Source organism: Haemaphysalis longicornis, unplaced genomic scaffold (assembly GCF_048455015.1).
Source record: "Haemaphysalis longicornis isolate Haplotype H1 unplaced genomic scaffold, Haemaphysalis longicornis Haplotype H1 scaffold_10, whole genome shotgun sequence".
NCBI classification, from domain to species: domain Eukaryota; kingdom Metazoa; phylum Arthropoda; class Arachnida; order Ixodida; family Ixodidae; genus Haemaphysalis; species Haemaphysalis longicornis.
The window spans coordinates 129,790,809-129,815,072 of record NW_027526204.1 but is presented as its reverse complement, the minus strand read 5'-3'; the positions used below and the strand labels follow the sequence as shown (position 1 = coordinate 129,815,072).

Sequence of the window (24,264 nt, the reverse complement as noted above, 5' to 3'; positions counted from 1 at the left end):
TGGCTCTGTTTAACGGTAGTTTTTACTTCAGCGAAAAAAAAAACGGTTTAGCCGCAACATATTTACTCCCCGGGGCTGGGGAGTGGTGCGAAAATAGATTTGAGAGTGCCAGTGCATGCTGCTGGGAAAGCAACCTTTCGATTGCCAAGAAAGTATGGGTGTCCAAATACTTCTTGGTCGAAAGGAGCACTGAGCGCTTTCCGGTACGACGCTTCGGGCTCAACAGAAATAGACATCAACGAGCATCGTCAATCATGGGCAGATACTAAAATATTCATGAAATAATAAAAAAAATGGAAATGAAAAATAAAAGTAAAACATAAAAATCTCATTTGGCTTTGAACTGCTTCCTCTGTGTTCTTGCGGATATTTTTGTTGGCGCTACCGTCAAACAAGTCAAACTATGTTATCATCGGCCACTTTCAGGACGTTGAAGAATATCGGTGCCTCAAATTAGACAAACCCCATATAGGCGTCGTCACCACAGACCCGCCACGCGGCGTACGGAGGAAAAAATTAAAGGCGTTCCACTCAATGTGAAAGCTGTTGGAAGTGCAGAACAGTGATTCGCCATAATGGGCTGTAGCGCCGTTATCCGCTGTTACGAATCGGCCAGCGCCGCCGTACTTTACCGCATCACTCCCCGGCTGTGCGGCGAAGCCACTGCGTGCGCCTTTGAAACCAGGCGCCACCATGTCGGTGGCAAGTTTCGACAAGCCCGGCTCAGACGCTTCTCTTTCGGCGCATTTCAAAACTTCGGCGGCTGCCGGCGAGGCTCGTCTCAACGCTCTTCAAGGACACAGGCCCCGCGAACTCAGCGGAGTCCTCCTCTCTCCCCTCTCTCGGACTCAACGTGCGCCAAGGCTACCGACCGTCACGAACTCTGGAAAGAACGTTGTGTGTGTCTGTGACGTTCGTGGCCTGTTGCCACTTCTTGACGTTTTGATCGTTACCGCTTTTGGGTATAAATAGACCCCCGCAAGCGTTGTAAACCATTCCTGTTAGAGCAGCGAATTGATGCAGTCGCTCTGCTCGAGTCCTGTATTGTAACCTCGCCCGTCGGGGCATTGTTCTTTGGCTTCGGCTCACCTCTCGCTATGAAGTAAACAGTTACGTTAGCCTACGGCTTCTGGACTTCTTCACGGCTGCAAAAGCGGCTGGCCGCTCGCATCATACACGCTACCACTCGTATGTCGGAGGCCACGGAGCTCGGATCGGGTTCCCCCACTCGGTCGCAACACCGCTCACTGCTACCACCCAATGCAATTCAAATTTCCAGCCTTCGCAGTGCTCGCGCGCCCCCTGCCTGAAACTGCGCCATCGCGAGTTCTGTTCTTCTTGTGCTTGCTTTTCCTCCCGCACGTGCCGGCGTTGCACTGCCACTTTTTTTCTCTTACTATAGTAAAAACCAAACCAACTGGGTGTTCCTAACTAAATAAACGCGGGCGCTGCTGGTTAGTTACGTATATTTTGCCTCAAATGTACCTCAAATGCCCAACAACGGGGAGATATATTACAAGCGCCAGCGGTTAAAGAGTTTCGAAAGCTTATGACTATATAAACGGCTTGGCTTTCGAAGCCTCTGGGTTACGCCGCGACGACAGCCGCAACGACGGAACGCAGTGTGGCTCTACTTGGGTCCAGCGAGCGAGCTACGACGACAAAGCGAACCCCTAAAGTACTCTGCACTTAAACATGTCTACCCAGAAATATAATATAAGCCGCACAGCTTTGAATGGCATTCAGGCGGACGCGAGTTATGCGAACGGCGAACTCTAATCTAGATCGGGGAAGTTGTCCGTAAACTTTGCCGTGCGTTTTACGAAAGTTTGTAAGCAAACTTTCCCAATAACTTTTTCTTCTACAGTAAAATCTCGTTAAACTGTAATCGCTTAAACGGAATTACCGCTTAAACGGAACAGTAGCCTGTAAGTTGGTTGGTTTTGTATTACGTAACGCAAAAGATAACGTAAGAAAACTCTTTGTTATCGGAACTAAAATTTCCGCGTCACCGTGTAAACGGAACCAAAAATGGAACTTCTTGTAAAGCCCATTGGAATGAGAAAGCTTTTTACGGTTCCGGCCATTTGGTTTTTGTTTTGTTTTTTCCTCGATGTTTTTTTAGCCTCGTTGGCCTCGTAAGCCTCGTCTCTTTGGGGTCAGCCGTGTAAGCGTGACGAATGCAACATCGCAGTTATTGTTCCAGTCGTTCGTCTCGATTCAAGACGCTGAGGTTACAGGTCTCAGCTCCTGCCGCTTTGTTCGTGCCATCGTGGGGCTGTTCGCGCTTCATTACCGCGTTGCCGTCTTCTAAAGTTGGTGGATTGTATGCACTCGCGAAGTTGACGCATCTAGTTTCCGGGAAGATGCAGTTGCAAGGACTCAAACAAAAATAATTGATGCATTTGGTAGTGCACAGCTGCGAAGGAAAAGTTGACATCCACCTAAATGCAGCCATACGGCTGCAAAGGAAAGCTATACAGCTTTCTCAGAAACTCCGCAATTGAAGAAAAATTCGTCCTGGTCCAGGATTTTTCTTCAACTGCAAAGTTTCTGAGAAAGCTGTATAGCTTTCCTTTGTAGCCGTATGGCTGCATTTTGGTGGATGTCAAATTTTTCTTCACAGAAACTTGCTCCACCTTGAGGATTTTCCCCTAAATCTGGTCGGTAGTGCACAGCGACTCAATATTGTTAAATCAACTTTGTGAATGCTGTGCCTAACCCCTTGCAGTTTTCTTGCTTTCTGAAAAACTATCACCTACATTCACCTTCTAGTGCTTAAAGTTCCATAAAATGGTATTAAGAGTGTGTAACCACATAAATTTGCACTTTCACACATCTGTCGCAGTAAACGGAACTCCTGCTAAACGGAACTAATTTTTTTCCGCCCCTTGAAGTTCCGTTTATCGAGAGTTTACTTTATTGTGCTAGACAACTTTGCTTATGCCGCTCTCACCGTTCAGTGTGACAGGGTCATGCCTCCTATTCTTAACCAGTATTTGATTTTCCGCAGGCAACCATGGTTTCCCTTACTTCTGTGATCGTGCTCGCGTTTGTGGGTTTCAACATAGTAAAGGAATTTTACCAGATGTATCAGCAGGTAAGCAGTTGGTATTTCATTTCTGTGTTTGAGTGCGTTTTTTCATGAGAAGAAGGAAGTTGTGCGCGAAAAGGACTGGATGTAGATAATCTGGGTGTAGATGGGGGGTGTAGACTTAATCTGGGTGTAGACAATATCTAAAGTTAACGGATCTTACATAACTGCGGATCAACAGAAATGCGGCATGAAGACGACCTAAATACAGAAGTATATTTCAGTTGACTTCTTTTTTTATTTTACGGCCATTTTTTATCTTAAATTCTTGTCAACGGTAGTTTTATAAACATTTTATATAGCTTCGTTGAATAAAATAATAATTAAAAAATAGCTATTTTGTGCTACCCCAAATTTACAGAAACGAGCGGCAACGAGATGTTCAATGTTTTGTCTCGATAACATGGTGTTCTTCTATTTGTTGCCAACTGATTTGGTGTCCTGCTGAGTCATCTGTGCCCCTGTCGAGGCGGAACAATGGCGTCAAGGGCTCTTTCTGCATTATGCGAGAACTCTGAGTTGTCTTCTGTCCCCTGCGTCCGAAAACGCAATAATTGGATTTTTTTTTTGGAATAAGAACGAATTAATTGGGAAGGGGGATATTGGAAGTGTTCTTGTAAAAAATTAACCGTCACCATCTGAAAAGGTGGCCACGGCTGCATACAGTGGCGAACAAAATATGTAATGCGTATTTGCTGCTTTTTACGCAATTTCACTGCCCTGTATCAATACAGCAGTTATTTTTACCTAGTATCGTATAGGTGGTATTCAATGAAAAGTTTAGCTGTCAGTTTCTTCGTTTGGCAACACTGAAACGGCCACGAACATGGTCGAAGTGCCACAGACATGGCGCAGCTTGTGCCACTGCGGCCGCACGCCTAAGAAAAATATAACACCGGTGTGCGTCGTCGGCCCCGTTTCAACCCGATTCTCAAAGGTGGTGTAAACAGAGTTGTTATTAATCGCACTCACACTGAATTCGAGGCATTACTTTGGGTTCGGCGGGCTAGAGCTTGGAATGTCCAACCCATATCATGCTCTAAGCACGGACAAGTACCGCCATCCCGCGGAGCCCGACATAAACAGTGACGGCGCACTCACATGGTTGCCTGCATGCGTCCCTCGCTATTGAATACAGGCTATAACCAATCATTAAACGAATGTGACTTTTACTGCTGAAATTAGCAATTCTCTACTGCAAATAATAGCTATTGAACACAGTGACAATTTCGCTAGCACGGCTAAGGGAATTGGTCTACTCGGTAGCCTTGTTTCGACAAGGGAGTGCAACAATTTAACTAGAAGATAGTTTCGGGTATCTGTCATTGGTTCTAGTGTCCAAACTTGTGGAAGCATCTTTCATCTTGTCGGCATTCCCTCTTTTAGCGAGCCAAGTACTTCCTGGACATTATGAACGTCTTCGAGTGGACGCTATACATCTCCGGTGGTCTCATGGCCGCCGGACATCTCTCAACCACGGTTGTAGACAGGAGCAATCAATACATCATGGCTGCATTAGCCGTGTTTCTGGCCTGGTTCAACTACCTGCTTTACCTGCAGAGGTGAGGGCTGTATCGCATGTCTTTCCTGTCAGGCCCGCCTCTTTTATATATTCATGTCAATTTTTTGCGCACCCAAATAAACTAAGTTGGTCCTGCTAGTTTGTGGACAGGAACAACTAGCAAACTATTAAGACCTATGCAATGCCTAAATGAGTGAGTATGAGTAACAATCATCATATCCAGCTCGGTTTTACAGTGGGCGATAATATTGTATTGAAACCCCTCATGGGAACCAGCCTAAATACAGCGGAGGGGAAGGGGGGGAGAGAGACACACAATTGGTTACAATTTTCAATTGCAATATAGTACTGAAAAATAATACCACAACTATGACGACAGTTAGTTGCGCTCCACGCCTGTTTAATTTGAGAGAACGGAACTGACGCATCGTGGGATGGCAAGATGGATTCGTGCACCGGCCACTTTGTGCACAACATCTTCTGCTATTTTTCATTTATTGCCGTAAAAAATCCCGCAGAGAAGTCGGACGGCCAGTTTTCGAGTGCTGCCACCTGAGCGGTCGAATGAGCGTTATCGATCGCTTAGTACGCCAACCGTGGCCGAGGTAGAGCCACTAACTTGCACCATTGTTCACTGCTTCTTTAGGAATTAGGTTGGCTTTGGTGCACACTTCATGAGTTGAAATTACAGCGCTTTTTAAAACCAGATATGAAACAGCTCTCTTTACGTTTTAGTGGCCTGCTTCGCCGCAGAACTTGCCTGTTAAGAACAAAGCGCGCTTTAAAAGCATAAATAGGAAATTGGTCGCTTTCGATTCTGATAACTGCAGTAGCAGTAGCAGCTAAAGAAGTTAAATAGCTATATCCGCGATCAGTAGCTAAAAGGGGACTTATCACCTACAGAATTTTAATCGGTCCTGTTTATGCGTAGCAATCGGTCAAATTTAAAAGTGTGTGTTTCGACAATTTGAATACGAAGCGGAAACTAGCGAGACTCAAAACTTAAGCAAGGTGCTCGCGTGTCTACGGTGCACAAAATTCTCATGACACAACGCATCTCCTTGTTTTCTTTCGATTAAGTTTTATTTCTAGTTTCCTGTAACGGAATAGCTGACAAGAAGGACAGCTAACGTTCTTAATTTGCTTGCTAAAATCAATCCCTAAATTTAAAATCGGTGCCCAGGTTTTTTTTTTCTTGCACAAGCCCTCGTCGAAACATAACATAAATCTAAAACACCGCCATTGGCCACATAACGAAATATTCTTACTTTTATTTTCGCAGCTTATTGCCGTGCTTTAGTTCCTTACTACGCATCAGTAGTATCGTCTCAGATGGTTTGGGGGCGCAGTTTGTCCTATATTCTTGTGCTGTCTCAAATACCGCTAGTAATAACACCTGGTCGCGGTGTAGTTTTAGCATATCTTGATATTTTCCCATTAAAAAAATTCATTACTGCAATTCTCTCTGCTCGATTGGAAAGTCGTACACCAAAGAATATATCATCTGCTCTTTTGCGCAGACCCAACATTTCGTATAGACGATATAATATCTCATTGTAGTTTATCTACCTACGCCCGAATTCTACGTCTCAGACACCGCCTCTAATTTAATTGTTTTTTGCATATCAGTCCTTATCAATTAATACGTAATTTTCCACGAAATCAGCCAAATGCGCATACGTCTAATACCAAGCGTGATGACAATTACGTAAATTTTTACGGCCCCAACTAACTTGGTACCACGTAATCTCTTTTTAATAGCATTAAATTCGTTCTAATCAACGTGAAAACACAGGGTTGTCAATGAATTACCCCTTGCAACGCAATTTTGAAAGGTTTCACCCAGCAAATCGTTCCAAAAATCGTTTACTGTTGCACAAACAATGTGCAGAAAGTTTTTAAATAATCTTCTTTTGGGCCCACTGAACAGTGTTACAGAAAATTGGGACACTTTATTTCTCACACCTAACAAATCCGAGCACTCAAGGATCACTGTTTTTCCTTGTGTTTGTAAGCGTGACACATCTTCCATAACATTGGGTCACACCAGAGGGCCTTAATTATTTATTAGTCCTTATTTGCGGTGCACGGTGTCGTAACGTGACGGTGCAACCTGAATTTTATTACCTTTTTTTTTGTTGTCTTCAGGTTCAACCGGATCGGCCTCTACGTCGTCATGTTCTTAGAAATTCTCTCTACACTACTCAAAGTCATGTTCGTCTTCTCCGTTCTAATAATTGCCTTCGGACTGAGCTTCCACATTCTTCTCGCGAAAATTGACGTGAGTACACACACACGCCTTACTAACTACGACCACATTAGATTTTTTGCATTACTCCATGTCGTGGGTAACGTAATGGGCTCGGTAGAAACAATGTGCATACTTACGAGGATTTTTTAAGACCGACTCTACGTTTTCTTTACTAAGTATTTTATGGTTTAAACTTCATGAACTAAGATTTTATAGACTCTAGGCAAAGGCACACTCTAGGCGCTCAAGATTTTAGTTAAATTGCTTCTAAATCATACTAAAAGCAGGGGTTTATGAACGTAGTTCAAGTGAATACCGAAACGGCTGGAGCGAAAGTCGTTTTAGTGATCGCAGCTCTTTCCACTTCGTTAATCGTTGTGCATTTCAAAGCTGGTATAGCAGACAAGTCATAGCCTTCCAGCAATTTTGATATATCGTGAATGTGCTATAACCCAAGCACGTTCAAATCAACCCTGATTGCTAGCTGAAATAAAAAAAGACATTGTGTGGATAGGACCAGGTAGGCTCAAACCAGTCGTAGCTGCTGCACAGTCACCTTGACTGACACTCTCTGGTACATTTACGATTTGGTTCAAGCGTTTACCAATCAATGTTCTGTCGGGCTTGAGCTGCTTAGTATTCGAATTTTCAGGATACTATGGCTCTTATGGTACCACGCGTGTTTTTTTTTTAATTTTGAAAGAAATAAAGTCGGATGATGCTTGTTCGAGGCTCCCACCTCGCGTTAGTAAAACTCAAGTTATTAAAACAACTATTCGCTCCGTAAGTTGCGCATTCTGCGATTATACTGCAAAATATGTTATAACTCTGTGTAAAGACGAGATTAGTTATTACTGAAGATATTTTTGATAAGATGATGAAAGTATGAAAAAGTTTGATGAAGATATGAAACAAAAATGCGTTGCAACGCACGGCACGTACTAAATGCTCAATGTGTGGCGTGCGTGCCTGCGTGTGTGCGTGCGGGGGTGTCTGCGGGCGTGGGGGTGTTCCACTCATTTTAGCAGTATTTATCTGATATTATCGCCAGCTGCGTATTTTCTTCAGTTACCTAAGTACGCTCTGTGGGCGGTCGCTTACCTAACTACGTGTCGCTTATCTTCTTACAGATGAACGTCAAAACTCCAGTTGTTGATCCTTACACAGGAAACATCACAATGAGGTCCATGGTAAGAGAACGTCTCCTCTGGTCGCAATAAGCGTACGTAATGGTTGTAAAGAAATGAACGTCCTAATGACCTTGCCTCATATTGCCTTTTTGCCTTGTATTGTTTCTTTATAATTATTGCCTCTTTAATTCCAGATAAGTAAACTTAATATTCATTCAGCAACATCCATCAATTTTATTTATAGTAAGGTTCACGCTTACCTATTTTCGGAAAAGTGCAGAAGACGTCTAAGCACATTCTTATTATATGACACCATGGAAGCTTTTCTCTTGGCTATACTCGGCCGCAAGTTCATGTAGCGTATGTAGCCTAACACTCCGCCGAAACGACGGACCTGGATGTCAACGCGGGCGCGTTTTGAAACATGATTGCACTTAATGCGTAGCATCGTCTTCTTTTACCCACCTAGTCTTTTTGGAGACGCTTCAGGAATTTGAAAGAAGATTAAGCGCGAGAAATCACGGAAATGACTGCCTTCATTTTTAAAATAGTCGCACTAAAGCACTTTTTTCCCGCGCGGAGTAACTTCCGGCTGCGGTGATGTGGTGCAGGGCCAACTTCCGTTAGACCAGAAGGCTAACGATGAAATACGGAAAGAGCAGTGGAGAATCCAAAACAGCCAAGGTAACCAAAAAAGAGGCAAGGCAGATTGAAACGAATAAATGGAAAGAAAAAATGGAAGCTAAAACGTCGTTAGAGATGTACAGGGCTGAGAAATTGAACATCAGAAAGGAAAATTTCTACGATAATTCCCAGGACAGTGCTTTGCTTTTTGAGGCTAGAGCAGGTTGCCTGCGAACTAAGAGTTTTGTGGGGAAGTATTCACAAAATGGTGGGGTATGCGTGGTCTGCGGAAAAGAAACAGAAACTATGCGGCACATAGTGTTAGAATTTGAGAGAGAGAGAAAACTTTAATGAAAACTGAAGAGGTTAGCCCCACAAACGGCGGGGCTTGCTACTTCAGATGGGGGTGAACATAGTGAGGTGAAAAAAAAGAGGGGAAGAATTTGAGGGTATCCATCCAAATCTACATGAAGGGAATATTGGGCTTCCAGAAGCCCTAGGATTTAAGGATATCACAGGGGAAGTTAACTTCAAGGCTGTCGAGGGGACGAAAAGAAGATTAGAATGCTGGTGGACGAAAAGCAGAGAGGGGAATATTGCCTAGGACAGTTACCACCTGTAACATGGAAAAAAAAAAGTATTTCGTGCCTAATAAGCTTTAGTGCCTGCCCTAAGCAGCGCTAGTTTTAAACCAAGAGTGTGTAAACATGGTTACATTAGTCCTTTTTGGTAAGATGGCATGTCACACCCCTCTTCAAAGGGGAAACCAATAGCAATCATCATCATCATCATCGTTGTCGTTATTAAGTTGTCCCCGAGTATAGCATCACCACGAGTCTTCGGCCGGTGTTCACGCAAGTCTGTAACCTCGAAATTGGACTCAGTACAGCTACTCGTTGCCGAATCGCTATTCATGTGGGTGCGATACAGCCTCCACAGGTGCCGAAGGCTAACTGAGACTGCGGGAGAGACCCCGCTCCTTTTGTAGGTGCTATGTCGGTGAATGCTACGCAAATTCTGTACATGCTACTTCTGCAAACCCAACGCGTGTCCTGTTGTGTAATATTTCCGACGCACGCGCTATTGCACGCCTGGCGGCTAATGGGAATAAAGCGCGCCCCGTCGTCAGTTCTGGTGAAAAATGTCACGTGCTATGAGGACACAGCTTTTGTAAACGTATTTTCTGAATGTTAGCTGGGTACGTGTTTTTAATAACATTCGCGCTATTACGCCACGTTTTGCTTGAAAGGGACGAAGCAAAACACGCTACGTTTCTTCATTTAAAATTTCGCGCGGCTTATAACGCACTATACATTGATCAGAAGCGAAAAAATGATCTTATTAAAGAGACATTTGCACGTATTATTGCTTACCTAAAACAGCTTGCTTCTTAAATAATGGCATGATGTGCGAAAATTTCTGATGACAGACTTTGTGGAGCAAGCAAACACGTTCAGGCCATTTTTTTTAAGTAAGGAGACGGGCGATATCCCCAATTTGTATTCACTCTCCATCCTTTGTTCTTCTGGCTCGCTCCCACTTCAAGCGACCTTGTTCAAAAAGCTTGTCACTCATTTTCATCGCTATCACGATTCCGGAAAGCTGCTCCTCTTACATTGCAACCAACAAAAGTTCGCTGACATGCATTATGCCCTTACGAGAAAAGGCATGCAGGCTAACTGAATGCTTGGATGAAAAACCAGCGGTAAACTCAGGACACAGTACAAGAAAACGACGGGACAAGCTTGCACTAACAACTGAACGAACAAGGCACTATAACGCCTAGAGATACTACAGCTAAACGATACCTAGAGATACTACAGATAAACGATAAAATGATAATGATAATAATAGAGAAACATTAATGATCGCCTCAGAAAGCACAAGGTTTCCCTTTCTATGAGTGACGGTGCTCATCGGCCGAGGCATTGTAGGCAGTGCGGCTGCACTCCGGTCTTTGGCAACGCCAGCATATGAGGTCGGGGAAGCACTAAAAACCGAAGGAAAATTTTGGAGGCTTTCTATATAATGAAAGGAGGAAACGATTGCGTCAGTGACACGTCATTGCTCCTGTCTGGTAAAGAAATAAGCATTCAAAACGATGTGGTTACTGAAGATTTTGTTCATGTGACGCATAGCTATTCAGGCATGCGCAATGTTGTTGCCAGAAGGTATTTCTAGGCGTTCATTCATCCAATCAAACATGTACCAACTCGTCCAGTCCAAAGCCTTGGTAGGCTAACGGAAACGTAATGTTTGTGCCCCTTGACTGTTTACTTCTTGTGGTAATCTTTCGCAAATGAGCGCGTTATAAGAAGCGCTTATTCAAGTTTTTGTCCATTGATTGCGCCTGTCCCCCTACCCTTCTTTTACACCACTATCAGAACATGAGCGACAAGGGTTTCCACAACCCGGTCATCTCGCTGGTTCGCGTGGGCACCATGATGTTGGGCGAGCTGGACTTCCTGGGCACCTATCTGCGGCCGATGCGGGCGCTGGAATCCTCGGCCTGGTACCAAATCGTGGCCGCGACCTGGTTTCTCGTAGTATTCATCGTGCTCATGCCCATCCTACTGATGAACCTGCTGGTACGCCCGTCTCTCTCTCCATACTCCCTCCCTCCCTCTCTCCCTCCCTCCCTCCCTCCGTCTCTCTCTTTCTCAATTACATTGTATTCAGACACAGGAAAGATAAACAGCCCGTAAACATGTTGCGTAAATCCGCAAAGATTTAGCGTTTTTTTTTTTCGTGAGAAGTTTTTGATCCTCTGTGTACAGCCCCTGTGTTCACCCATGTCAACATAAGCTTTTCCCTCTGTAAATAACACCTAGAAGCCAAAATTGCTGCTAAGCAATTACAGATGTGCATTGATTGGTTGTATGGATTAGCGCGCCGACGCAACGCAGGCGATGAGGCGCGCCGTAGTGGAGGGCTCGGGATTAATTTCGACCACCTGGGGATCTTTAACGTGCGCCGAAATCTCGAACACGGTGGATTTCTTGCTTTACGCCTCCATCAGAAAAGCCGCCGCCACGGCCGGGAATCGAACCCGCGTCTCCGTGCTCAGTAGCATATAGATATGCATTCTTGTTTCCCACTTGTTGGATGGAGCGCGAAGAGTAATGCTTCATAAAATATCCTGGTACGTATTTCAATGAACGTGAATATTAGAGCAAAATAACAACTGAAAGCCGTTGCCAGGCGAGTAATTTAAAGTGGACTACACTTCTTGAAAGTGCAGAAAATTAGCGTAAAAGTACAAAACACAAAAAACTGCCCAACTTCATGGGTAGTGGGCTGCTACCAAGATCTACTTCCTTAGAGACGACTCTTGGGAGTTACGATAGCGTTTGCTAATAGTTGTAGTGTCTTTATTTTAGAAAGAGGGAATGGCATTGACGAAATTAGGCGCTAAGCGGCGCCACTGTTTTTGGCCAGCAAAAACCGACATATCGGGGTTAAGTAATTTTTATGTTGGGGTGAACGCTTAAGAATGTCCGAATTCTTATGAAATGGGTGGCTACATTTCAGTCACAAATGTACATCTCGTCGTAGATTACCACTCGAAGTTCTGTAACCACAACTACAGCTATCTTTCAAGAAACATTTTTACGACGTATTTTAATTTGCGGCAACAAAGAAAACAAACCATCGCTCCTCTGCCGGAACGGGGCGGAATCATCCTGCCTTTCGGTCGTTCACGGTTCTAAAAACTTGGGTGGGCTAGGTAGTGACGCGGCCCCCTGGCAGCGAAGATCTACATTACGACAATTACCCGCCGCGGTGACCCAGTTGCCATAGCGTTGTGCTGCTGCGCCGTGTTCGATTCCCGGCCGCGGCGGCAGATTTTCTGGACGAGCGAAAAGCGGAAACGCCCATGTGTTCGAGATTTCGGCGCACGGTAAAGATCCCCAGGTGGTCAAATTTTATCCGGAGCCCTCCACTACGGCGCACCTCATTATCTATGTAGTGTCGGCGCGTTACACCTCATAATCAAATCAAACCAATGTATTACGATAATTGTTCGCTGTCTCTGACTCTCTTTCTCCATCTATCCCACCCTTGCCTTCCAGATTGGCTTGGCAGTTGGCGATATTGAAACCGTTCGTCGCAACGCACAACTCAAGAGGCTGACGATGCAAGTAAGCAGTAGGCTAATTGGTCGTATCCAGGCCCTTCGTAGAATGCCAATGCCGACTTTATATTTGGGCCGTCATTGGTAGCTGTAAGAAGCACGCTAAAAAGCAACAGCATGTTCTTGAATAAATATGAAACGAAACAAGCAACTTCTGCACCCCGATATCACGGTTGTGCGGTGAAATTTTTGAAACTGAACGTATTTAGCTTGGTTTCAGTGTTTTGCAGGTTTTCTTTATAGTGATTTTTTTCCAGATTTCTCTGTTGCGCAGATGGGAAAGCTCCCTTGTACAATCTTCCCTATTGAAATACTCTTCTTATGAATGGAAACTTAAGACCGCGGTGGCAGTTATTCTAAATGAGCTAGGACAATAAATGGTATTTTCGTACCGTTGTGTTCCCAGTTAGTAATCAGTTCTTTTATATTAATCACCGTAGAAAATTACCAACACTCACGTATAATGCATGGTAAGGGATACTTCACGCGATGTCAACATTAAAGCACTCGTGGAATAAAGGGGCCATGAAGACAAAACACAAGTTTGTTTTATTCGAATGATTTGGTGTTTTATAGTGCCCCCAACGCTTGTCCGGCAGCAAACGATGCTTTATTCACAGAAATTAAAACTTCTAAGCCACAATCTCGATTCTTCTGCTGAATCGTGTGTCTCGTGACGTCAACAATGACGTATAGAGGGCAGGTATATAAAACAAAAGTTAGTATGTTGAATAAAGCTGCCGCCCACAGCAAAAACAGACTTTTTGTTGTTCGGGTTACCGTCTACCTTCACTGATGGCGTAACAATACCACTGGAGGACCACTGTCCGCACATGGTTTTTTTTTCTGGTCGGACTTGTACCTGGATTATTGTTAAGGCTGATAGTAATCGTGTCCTGCAACACTGTTTGTGACTCGACAAGAAAGATCACTTAAGTGATGGTGTCGCCTATGCCAGTTCGCCAGTGCAGTGTCAGACAAGCACAACGCGTTCGACGGCTGTGCGGCTATAACCGGCATTGTGCGTACAGTACGTACTGGTGCTTCTATGTTTACGTGTCCGTTCTTAACTTCCATTCTTTACCCCACCATTCTTACTGATATAAAAAATGCATTAAAATCAGGCACTAATAGCTTGTTCTGCAAGCTTGTAAGCCCTCCCTAACTTCAGACTGCTTTTGCCGGTCTAAGCCAATCGCGCGGCTCCCAATGATACGTCATAGCTTTTAGTGCTGGAAAAGTAGCCAGTGGATCACGTGGCCATTCTCTTTTTTCCTAATTATACAGCTTTATTGAGTGAAGTTTGCGCCAAAAGTGGTGTGAGCGTTATTCTAACGAGGCAACTTGTGGAATAAACCAAGCTTGCATTTTGTCGGCATGGCCCCTTTAAGCCCAACGTTATGGGAAAGGGCAAGGGGGGAGGGAGAGGATAAGCAGAGGACACTTAAAGCCATAGCCAGGACGAGTTGGTGTAGCGCACACTGCACCTTTAACAGAGCTAGTGCAGAATGCTTTTGGAGGTGTCCTCTTCTCGCTAGGATCCAGTACTTAGTCAATGCATTGCCTGCTTTAGGTTACCATCAATCAATTCGTGTACGTCGAAGGCTTTGTAGGCTTAGCGATGCTGTCCGATAAAAATACCTCGAACTTGTGTCGTTCGCCGTAGGTGGAGCTGCACACGGATCTGGAGCGGAAGCTGCCTCGTCGAATTCTCACAATTGTCGACAAGACCGAGGTGTACGTGTACCCCAACCAGAAAGGGTCTTCGTCCTACGTGGTAAGAAACGATATTGCGCACCTCACACTGTTGCTTGCCTAAAGGTATACGTGACAGCTGGAATATGCAATGTTCGTGTTTATTTGTTCCACCCTACACGTACTCTTGATAATAAACCCTTGAAGAACCACATTTTTTTTGCTAGGTAGTGCCACAGATGGGGTGCTTCTTCGGCAATACAAATGGCTCAGGCAATACGAAAGGCCTTCTTCGGCAATACAAGAGGCTCTGAAGATTTCCCGTTGACGTTGCTAATCGACATCGATCATTGGCATTAGGTTGATGGAAAACTCGCAAGTTTCCGAACGCTAGAGTGCGTGTGCACCACTGGAAATGGTCGGCCAAGTGCCAACCTTAAATTTTTGTTTTTACAGCTGTGCAATGTCCGCCTCGAACAAATTATACAGCATAACATCAGAATGAGATAAACCATACCAGTGACACATGCCACAAAGAGCGCAGCAGCATGCTTACTTGAATAATCAGGCACTCTTGTTGCAGAATTCTCTTTTCAGCATATTTGAGAACTCACCCGCGAAGGTGTCTTGGCCGACCGTCACCACCAGAACCTTTGGCTTTGTGCTAGTCCTAATACTTAGAGTGTTACATACCCACGGAGTCACACATGCCCGCAGCTGTTATATAAGCCAACGCTTACTTCCAGTTTTTAAAGCGGAGCTTTAGTGTCCTCGCTCATGCTGTTGTACGCCAGTACGCCTTGCAGGAAAGCCAACTTTCTCTGACGACGGTGATGAATGATCGTGGTTGAAGTGAACGAAAAAAAAAAAACGCTTCCCTTGGTCGCACTCGAACCTAGGTCCCTCGCTTTATGACTCAGGCGTCTATTCGATTCCCCCACGTTGACATGGTCGAAGTGAACGCCAAGCAGCAGGTACCAATTCGCTCCGTACACCCCTAACCCAAACGTTAGACCTACGGAGTACACACCTGAGAGTTGCAGTGTGTGTTCTATAAAGGGTGTGCGTACCTCCAGAGTAGCACATACTCGCAGTGTGGGATTAAGAGTCCATCACGACAAAGCTTCGCGTTCAACCGTCGTCGTCGTTAGACAGTATAGGGTGCATGCGTTTTTTTACATTTCGTGCGGGTGTAAAACGTCGCACGGTGTTACTACCCACAGCGTAGCCCTACACGATGCGTTGTACTGGGTACACCGGTTTTTTCGGGGCTGTTGTGGCAGTCCCAAAACTCACGCAATGCGACCAACGTAGCGCTTCGAAACAGGCATTCAGAACTTCAGGTGAACGCACGTTTCATGGGTGAGACAATAAGGTGACACAGCAGGAGTTATCTTACGCCACCAAATTAACTGCATTTTTGGGGGTGGGAAAAAAAGATGACTACAGTTAAACTCCTCGTTGTAGAAGGACAGCATTGGTGCCATTCAACATGTAAGGCGTCATTTACGAGCAATTCGGCATGTTTAGTATATTCACTTCTGGGAACTTCACGCTTGTAAAGTCGTTGGAAACAAAAAAAAAACGCGAATTGTTCATTCTTCTCTTTTGCACCCATCTCCTGCCCTGTCCGTTAGCAACGCGCTGACGACTGTGTACACCCTCTGGGCAGCTCTTGAAAGAGCACACGGAAGGATTGTGCTTACTGTAACCTGCCAAAGTGAAAAGCCGTTTCATAACAACTTCTTTTCATAACGACGACCCTGGTGTTTACATTCCGAACTTTCAGCAAAATGTTGTGCTCTCATTAATTATATATCTGCCGAGGCTAGTATACCTCAACAGCTTTTCAGGAAGAAAGAATTTTAAGTGCAATGCACTTCTTAAGCGACCCTGAACCTGCGTCCACCGGTGATGTCCGCATCACATACCCACGTGGGGGATTGGCCAGGAATCTCCTCGTCTTCGTTGGCAACGGGGGGAGATGGGCACGCGCTGTCTGGCCGCTGACATGGCACATACCCACGTGGGGGATCGGCCAAGAATCGGGCGTGAGAAGGGCTAATGCACCTGCTTAAAGGAGTACTGACACGAAATTTCAAAGCTGAGATCCGCTCTAGCAATCAAGTACAACGACAACACAAACAGGTGTCTGTGAATAAATGCATCTTTCTTTCTTTGTAGTTGTGTGTGTGTGTGTGTGATCTCTCTTTCGCGAACATTACCGAACCGCGCAAATTCAACTCGTGCATTCGCACTTTCACATTCTTCCCCTCGGGGAAATGCGGGGAATTTTTCGTTCGTATTATCGAGACTTGCCAACGATGTTTGAGGTGCGCTTCTTTTTGGTCCACTCAATACCGTGTCAAAACTTTCATACTGAAACGACATTCTCTCCTTCTTTTCTCAGTGGCAAACCATCCAGCGCTGGTTCGCCAGTCCAAAAGAAAATGGGAAAAGGAACAGGGCCTTCGTCGGTGGCAACGGGGTGCCGGACAACTCCATTCAAGAGCTCTGTCTGGAAATTAGCCGGCAGAAGCGGAGGTACTGTCCTCCGCATCGACTTTCGCACCCATATGAGCCCCTATTTGTTACGAGTTCAACTTGCCATGCCAGAAAACCGGTGGAACACGTCGCGGTGCTGTACAAATCGCTTATGCGACATATTGCTGTTGGTGCTCATATTAGTGCGCTCCTACCTGATCGCGATTGTCGGTGCTCTATCGAACGTATTTCAGGAATATAATACTATCATTGGATCTGTGCGCTGAATGACATGACGTATCCAGAGAAACAGAATTAGCAAGAAATGATAACATGACTGGACACAATGAATACAAATGGCGATTGACAATGTTGAATAATTAAAATTGATTCCTGTAATAAATTAAGGTGATTCACTGGTTGTACATGTTTAAACATGTTTATACATGTTTAAAATCCGTGATAACAAAATTGCAATAATCAGGAAGCGATAGAATAGTAACCAGCTCAAGAAAATAGCTGAAAAATTCTTGAATTCGTATACTAACTTCAGTGAACAAGTATTCTTTTTATTGGTTAAATACTGGATTGTGTAGTTGATTTCTTTTAGAATGCAGAAGGTTTACAAATGATCTTAATCATTTGATTGGTTTATATTACCAAGCAATATATTAAAATTGATTGATTGATTGATTAATTGATTGATTGATTGATTGACTGATTGATTGATTGATTGATTGATTGATTGATTGATTGATTGATTGATTGATTGATTGATTGATTGATTGATTGATTGATTGATTTCAAATAGCTTTGGTCTGCCGTCCATTCATCGAACATAGAGATGGATGAGTTCATCGCTTTTAGTTAGTGCAAACTGGATCTCGAGAAGCACTTCGTGGTTGACTTATACTATCACTCGCTGATTTCAGGATGAAAGAGATTTCCAGAGCCATGGAACAGCAGCTGTCCCTCATGCGGCTCGTCGTTCAGAAGATGGAGATACGAACCGAGAACGACGACATGGACGAAGGATACTTCGAGAACGTCCACGACCGGCCCCTCAGTGCCACGGCCCAGGGCAGCCTATGATTTCTGCACCGCGTCTGGCTACGCGTTGTCATCTGTGTGTGTGTTCGATGCTGTTGTCGGTTGTCAAACGTGTTAACCTCACCTGTACACAGCGCATAACTTCACCAATGTTTCGCATTTAAGGCGCAAAACTATCGAACAAAATATTGTTATCGTTCATGCTTTCCCGCATACGCTTGAACAGCAAACACTGCGCAGCTGTTTTGGCGAATGGATCTTGGTTAAAATAGCCACCGCTGAAAGAAACTGAGGTTTGATTTGAACAGTAATGTGTGTTCAATCGGAAAGGCCGGCAACAACAGTGGGTTTTGTAGCTAATCGCAGTGGGTTTTTAATTCTCGACGACGCTATCGCGACAGCGAAATCATGTGCTTTTTCAATAATAATTAACAGCTTCCTTAAAATTTCGCTCTTACACCACAAATATAGGAATAAGGGCGAATACTAAACTAAGATATCGGTCGTCGTTTCTTTTCAAAGGCTTACTGAAATCGTTTCTGATAAGCTTCAGGGGTTTACCTTGGTTACGTGTATGTACAGCAAGGAGAAGAAAAGATGTGTAGGGAGACACGAGCTTTAGGAATTATATAACCATCATGAGTACCATGTGATTTTCTGCATTTCTGCATTTCTCGATCTTTTTTGTTTGTTCTTTGTTTGGAGGGGGGGGGGGGGGGTCAATGTTCTGAGCAACTATATTTAGGTAATACGAGAGTTATCTATTCTAATCTTTGCGAATCTGGCGGGGATGTTCTGAGCGACTATACTTTTGGGAGATACGATAGTTGCTAGGTTAACCTTTCAAAATTCGGGTTAGTCCCCATTGAACATTTCAATGATAGTTTTCCGGCCCCATTGCTGGCAGCATCGGTCACACAAAAAGTACGACGAAAACAAACAAACAGAAAATGATGAAAGCTAGAAACTCACTTAGCCTTGGATCAAATGGTGGTTTGTGAGAGGGTGGTACGCACTCTTATGTAAATTTCGGATAAGAGAGAATTACATTACGTGGGTTTCGTATTCGCACAGCTACGGAGAGCTACACTGCGGATTGAAGAAGTCACCCCACTGCGGTGTACACTGCATCACTTTAATGCTGCAGGCTTTTCAAACTCTCCCCGGCGTGCTAAACCCACCATTCCCGGTGAGCTTGCCAGGTATGACTTGTGATACTTGATTAGAACGTTAATCTTGTGGCGCCAACAACTTAGGGCGAGAGACCTTAGCATTTTATTGCTTGCCTCAAACGATGGAGCGATGTTGAATGTCAGGGCGTATTTTTAGGCTATACAATTCTTCATTGCAGTAGAGGCACAATGAATTCACGAAATCACAGATTCAAGTATTTCTTGGCTAAAAGCTGGCGCCAATAAAGTTCGCTGCGAATTATTTAGGAAGCATTTAGGAATTTTCAACCAGAATGTTCGTTGCAACGATTCTAGCAATGGGCACTCGCCGGCTAGTTCGAATGGAGTCCGGTACTCATAAAAACTCTTCCCTCTCATTGTTACCTCACGCAGTTTAACGATTTTGTTATAGATTACCGCAATCATCTCACTGTTCAGAAAATACCATCGTCTATTCTTCAGACACATAGCGTTAATATTTTCAGAATACGTTCGGTAATGATGAGAAAGTAATTGATTCAGACCAAGCGCAAGTCTCTCAGTCGAAAAAATAGTGTGCCCTGAATGTTTGCATGCTTGAGTCGAATCAGTCAATTCAAACGCACGAATACTCTCTATACAGACGATACACTATTCATACCCGTGTAAATACAAAGACAACATCTAAGCATCGTTCTCTTTGTTCATGCCTCTACAATAGGCGCAATGTCGGCACAGAAAATATATAACGAAAATGAAATAATATGACGTTTATTTAAAAAAACATAGTCTCATGGTATATTTTTAAAGAACCGTTTCATCAAAGTTATGTGCTTTTTTATACCACCAGTAACATTATTAGAGGATTAAATTTAAGAGTTTTGTGCGACAGCCATAGCGTCCTACCCAATACCAGCGTGTGAAAAAACAATGTCCCGGGGAGAAGATATTGCACCACAAAAAAAACAAAAAAAAAAACAGGCAGAAATATAGGTCAGCGAAATAGCGACTTTTGTATGGCAAGCACCCCCCCACCTTCACCCTCCAAGAAAAAAAAAAAAAGGCTGCGAAAAATTGAAAAACATCATTTTTTTTTTCTTTTGCCGCTGGTCACTTGGCTCCCCACAACCCAACTTTCCACATTTCTGGTTGAACACACTCCTGCCGTATAAAGTACTCGTATTGAAGAGTACCCCCAAAATATACATTACCTGTTGCCGCGCGCCTCATTCTTCTACTAAATGGCTGCACGGGTGGTCTCAGGCTGCCTGCACGCGTACGCTCCGGGGATAGCATTCAGGACAACATCCGAGACAACACAACATCCACTAAACAATCAGGCGCACCCCTGATGGCGCACTTTTTAGCTGCAGGCCTTCTTTTTTTGGTAGCCGCAGTTTTTTTGTAACGTTTCTTGCAACGTTTATAATGTTGCCGTGTTCTTTTATTTATTTATTTATTTATTTATTTATTTATTTATTTATTTATTTATTTATTTATTTATTTATGTGACGATGATGATGATGTTAGATTTTTTTTGGCTCAAGTACATCCAAGCCAGAAAGCGCCAATACTGTGATGAGGATTTTTTCAGTGGAAACATCAAGTAAGGATTATGAAATGGCACATATTTAAAATTCCTGTTTTACAAAGAATAACACTGTCAAGTTTGGTGTAGAGGGCCAATTTGTTTGTTTGTTTGTTTGTTTGTTTGTTTGTTTGTTTGTTTGTTTGTTTGTTTGTTTGTTTGTTTGTTTGTTTGTTTGTTTGATGGGCATTGATGTCGGGCTTAGACCGAAGTGAGAAGAAACAAAAAATTGAAGCAATCCAATAAACGGTAACATTTAATTAACTGCGTCACAAAAAGGACGTTTCAAGTGTCAGACGCAGCTGCCGCAGACGTCATCAAAGAACAGGAATGAAGTACTTACAAAAATGGCAATGCCTACCGGCAGAATCTGCCCGAATCTCGGTGCGGCCGAAAAAAAAATGTTTGGCGATTTTCGGTGCTGGAGCAGGAAGCAATTTTTACAGTATAACAATCAGGATAACTCATGGCAACCCGCTAAACATCGTCAGACGTCTTTGTTATTCTTTTCGTAAAACGACGAGTGATAAGATGGGCGCAGTTTTTAGCTAACTCAAGAACAATCCAGATGTTAAAAATTACCATACTTTGAATATCCGCGCGTCGAGCAGTTTTCGCTGGAATCGACGTGACTGGAAGGCTGGAACGCAGCTACCGTGGCGACCTCAGGCGTAGAAAGAACGAACCCTCCTGTTATCGATCGGTCTATCGATCAACGAGGTACAGGATTCGCGGTGCCTTCGGTAGGTGGAGTGCGCTGCATTTCGATCTCGACGAATTAAAAAAGCAGCCGTACTGGGCAGTATTTTGGATCGTGAGAGAGTTAAACAATTTTTAATAACACAAACCATACAAACAACTTAATTCGCGTTTTATATTTCCTTAAAGCGTGGACATGTGCTGCATTGAATGAACTTGCTAAAGCATAGAGTATTCCATTCATTTCACGTGTTTAAATTGCGGACAGAACACCAGAAAAGCGTTCGTTATATTACAGATATTCAGTATTCGAAGCCAAATGCACGGTGCTTTTCTTTAGAGACGCATCTTTATGGTGCAACCAAACTTACCTCTTACTTATTTCTCGAAACTTGAATCGTACCAGCTGTGCTGTCTCCATCCGTTCCCGTAAATATCAACTGCACCCCCTCCCGCAATCTCCTCCGTAATTTTTAAAACCCCCGAAAAACGTCTCCGACGTCAGGGCTAGGAGTCAGCAATTTTCGACTTTAGACGGGCGCGTTCTACTTAAATATATTTATCAGATTTTTTTTCCCAGGGGGAGTAGGAGGGGGGGGGGGATCTGTAATGTGCTAGTGACGTCGGATTTCCCTGACATTACGATGCGGCTGCTCGTGCCTTGGCGATTGATGAGTGCAGCGGAACCTTATAGGCTCAGCTTAGCTCAACAGCCTGCTTTGGACACTCCGGGGGAATTCATGGAATATTCCGAAATTATTAGATAGGCAAGTTCTCACACGCTAACAATATAGAACCCCATTGATAGCTTCCCTGTCAGCGGAGTTACCCTGTTGTTATGTTGCAAATGCTCGCCCCCACTTCCCCATAGACAAAGTTCAGATAATACGTTTCCCGGATCATACATTTTGATTTAAGAGTTCCCTGAAAATCATATCTTTGACCTTCTACCCTATTCTCATGCATAGGTCGGCGTAATCACTTGTGAGTGCTCATTTGTATTCATTTGTACTCAAAATCACAAGGGAGTACGATGATGGTTGAGTACAGACCCAGATTATAAAAGCGAGTGCGATGACGCTTGAGTACAGGCGTGAGTGCAGTACTTGTGAGTACACGTACTCGCGGCCACAGTAGTCATGAGTGCCGTAATCATGAGTGCTGTGCTTATGAGTACTATACTTGTGATAACAGTACTCCTGAGTACAGTGTTCACGAGTTCTGCACTCACGTCTGTACTCACTCGTCATCGTACTCGCTTTTGTAATCTGGGTCTGTACTCAACCATCATCGCACTCACTGGTGAGTTTGATTACAAAAGTACAGTGTTCACGAGTTCTGCACTCACGTCTGTACTCACTCGTCATCGTACTCGCTTTTGTAATCTGGGTCTGTACTCAACCATCATCGCACTCACTGGTGAGTTTACGTACAAATGAGTGCAAATGAGTACTCACGAGTGAGCATGGCCACCTATGCTTTCAAGTGCCATGAGATAGAGCAGCAGTGAGGAATTAACGTCAGAGACACCGGTTAGAAGCTGGACCGTGATACACGCGCTTTCCTAGAACACTCACTTTGACCAGTGCTGTGGGCGTTCGCAGTAGGCGAGATATTGTTTGCGTAGTAGGTCATCTGTAGTGCATCTGGGGGCCATGAAGCATCATTTCATATCACCCGACGTGCCATTCCGCATCTGAGCGCGCGAGACTGTGATGTAAAAAGCGCCTGAATGTACGAAAGTGAGCTATTTGCTTAACAGAACGCACAATAATTATAAAGTACTTGAGCTTAGACCTGACTTCTCGTAATCAGGTAAGGAGGGCAAAAAACAGTGAAGTCATTTTTTGTGTTGGAGGCGAATGTTGGGTGCACAACTTCTGTCGTTTTGCTGGAGGGTAAGAGAGTCGTCAACAATGGCTATCCTAATATATATTTTAGACAATTATTTTTGATGGCGGGAATAAAATATTTAGAGGGGGCTGACACCATATTTTCAGAGCTAGTCACATTTGAATGGTGAAGAATAAATCATAAAATGCTACCTTTTCAAGAAAAAAAGGTGTGGTTGCCTAAGCATTTCCACCAGTCATACCAAGTTAAACCGTTCATCTAGGGCAACCAATAAAAACTAAAACAATGTTAAAAAGCGTTACTGGATGTACTAAGAGCGTAATGATAAAAGACGTGTTTCATGAAGTGGAAACTTTATTAGCTCTTTTCAAATTGTTGTCATTTGTCAATTACATTAATAAAGACACGTGGTCTTCAAAGAGTGGGGGTGTATTTTGTGTCAAGGCATGCGCTTCTTGTGCGACTCTCTGAAACTAGTATTTGCGGCAAACACGGATTACGCAAGCTGCCCCATCTGCTAGACAAGAAGAGGCCGCTTTGATGTAAGTATTACGGTTGTTTTATCTCAAACATTTTTTTGTGGTGTACCGAGATTTCGGCACACGTTAAAGATCCCCAGGGGATCGAAATTAATCCGGTGCCCGCGACTACGGCGCACCTCAGAGCCCAGCTGCAGCTTCGGTGCGTTAAACCTCACAACCAAACATTTTCTTTAAATTATTGAGTTTTATATGCTGAGAGTAATCTTTCCTGGGTCTCCGAGCATTCTCATTTGTAGAATCAGCCAGTTTTGGCCAGTGCTCAGAGGTTTTTTTACGGCTCCTATTTTTTTAGTATCTTAAATTCTCCATATCATTTACGTTTGTGCCGTGGCTTTATGTAGGCACCGGTACCTTCCAGACCAGGAGAGCCTGTTTGCGGGAATGAATTACAGAAACTTCTGGGTGTAACAAATCAATTTTTTCCTATTATCGCTTTATTTTAAGT

The 24,264-nt window shown here is 43.9% G+C and overlaps 1 protein-coding gene across 1 annotated transcript in view; it reads left to right on the top strand.

Moving 5' to 3' along the window:
• The window catches only part of Trpa1 (Transient receptor potential cation channel A1), a 221,924-nt gene extending 198,242 nt beyond the window's left edge, over positions 1–23,682 (top strand). The window contains exons 18-26 of the mRNA XM_077690748.1: positions 3,014–3,100; positions 4,481–4,656; positions 6,765–6,897; positions 7,998–8,057; positions 11,006–11,209; positions 12,695–12,763; positions 14,423–14,533; positions 16,862–16,995; positions 17,868–23,682. Coding sequence (XP_077546874.1) covers positions 3,014–3,100; positions 4,481–4,656; positions 6,765–6,897; positions 7,998–8,057; positions 11,006–11,209; positions 12,695–12,763; positions 14,423–14,533; positions 16,862–16,995; positions 17,868–18,027 — 1,134 coding nt within the window. The 3' untranslated portion in view covers positions 18,028–23,682. The remainder of the gene's footprint in view (positions 1–3,013; positions 3,101–4,480; positions 4,657–6,764; positions 6,898–7,997; positions 8,058–11,005; positions 11,210–12,694; positions 12,764–14,422; positions 14,534–16,861; positions 16,996–17,867) is intronic.
• The last annotated feature ends 582 nt before the right edge of the window (positions 23,683–24,264 follow it).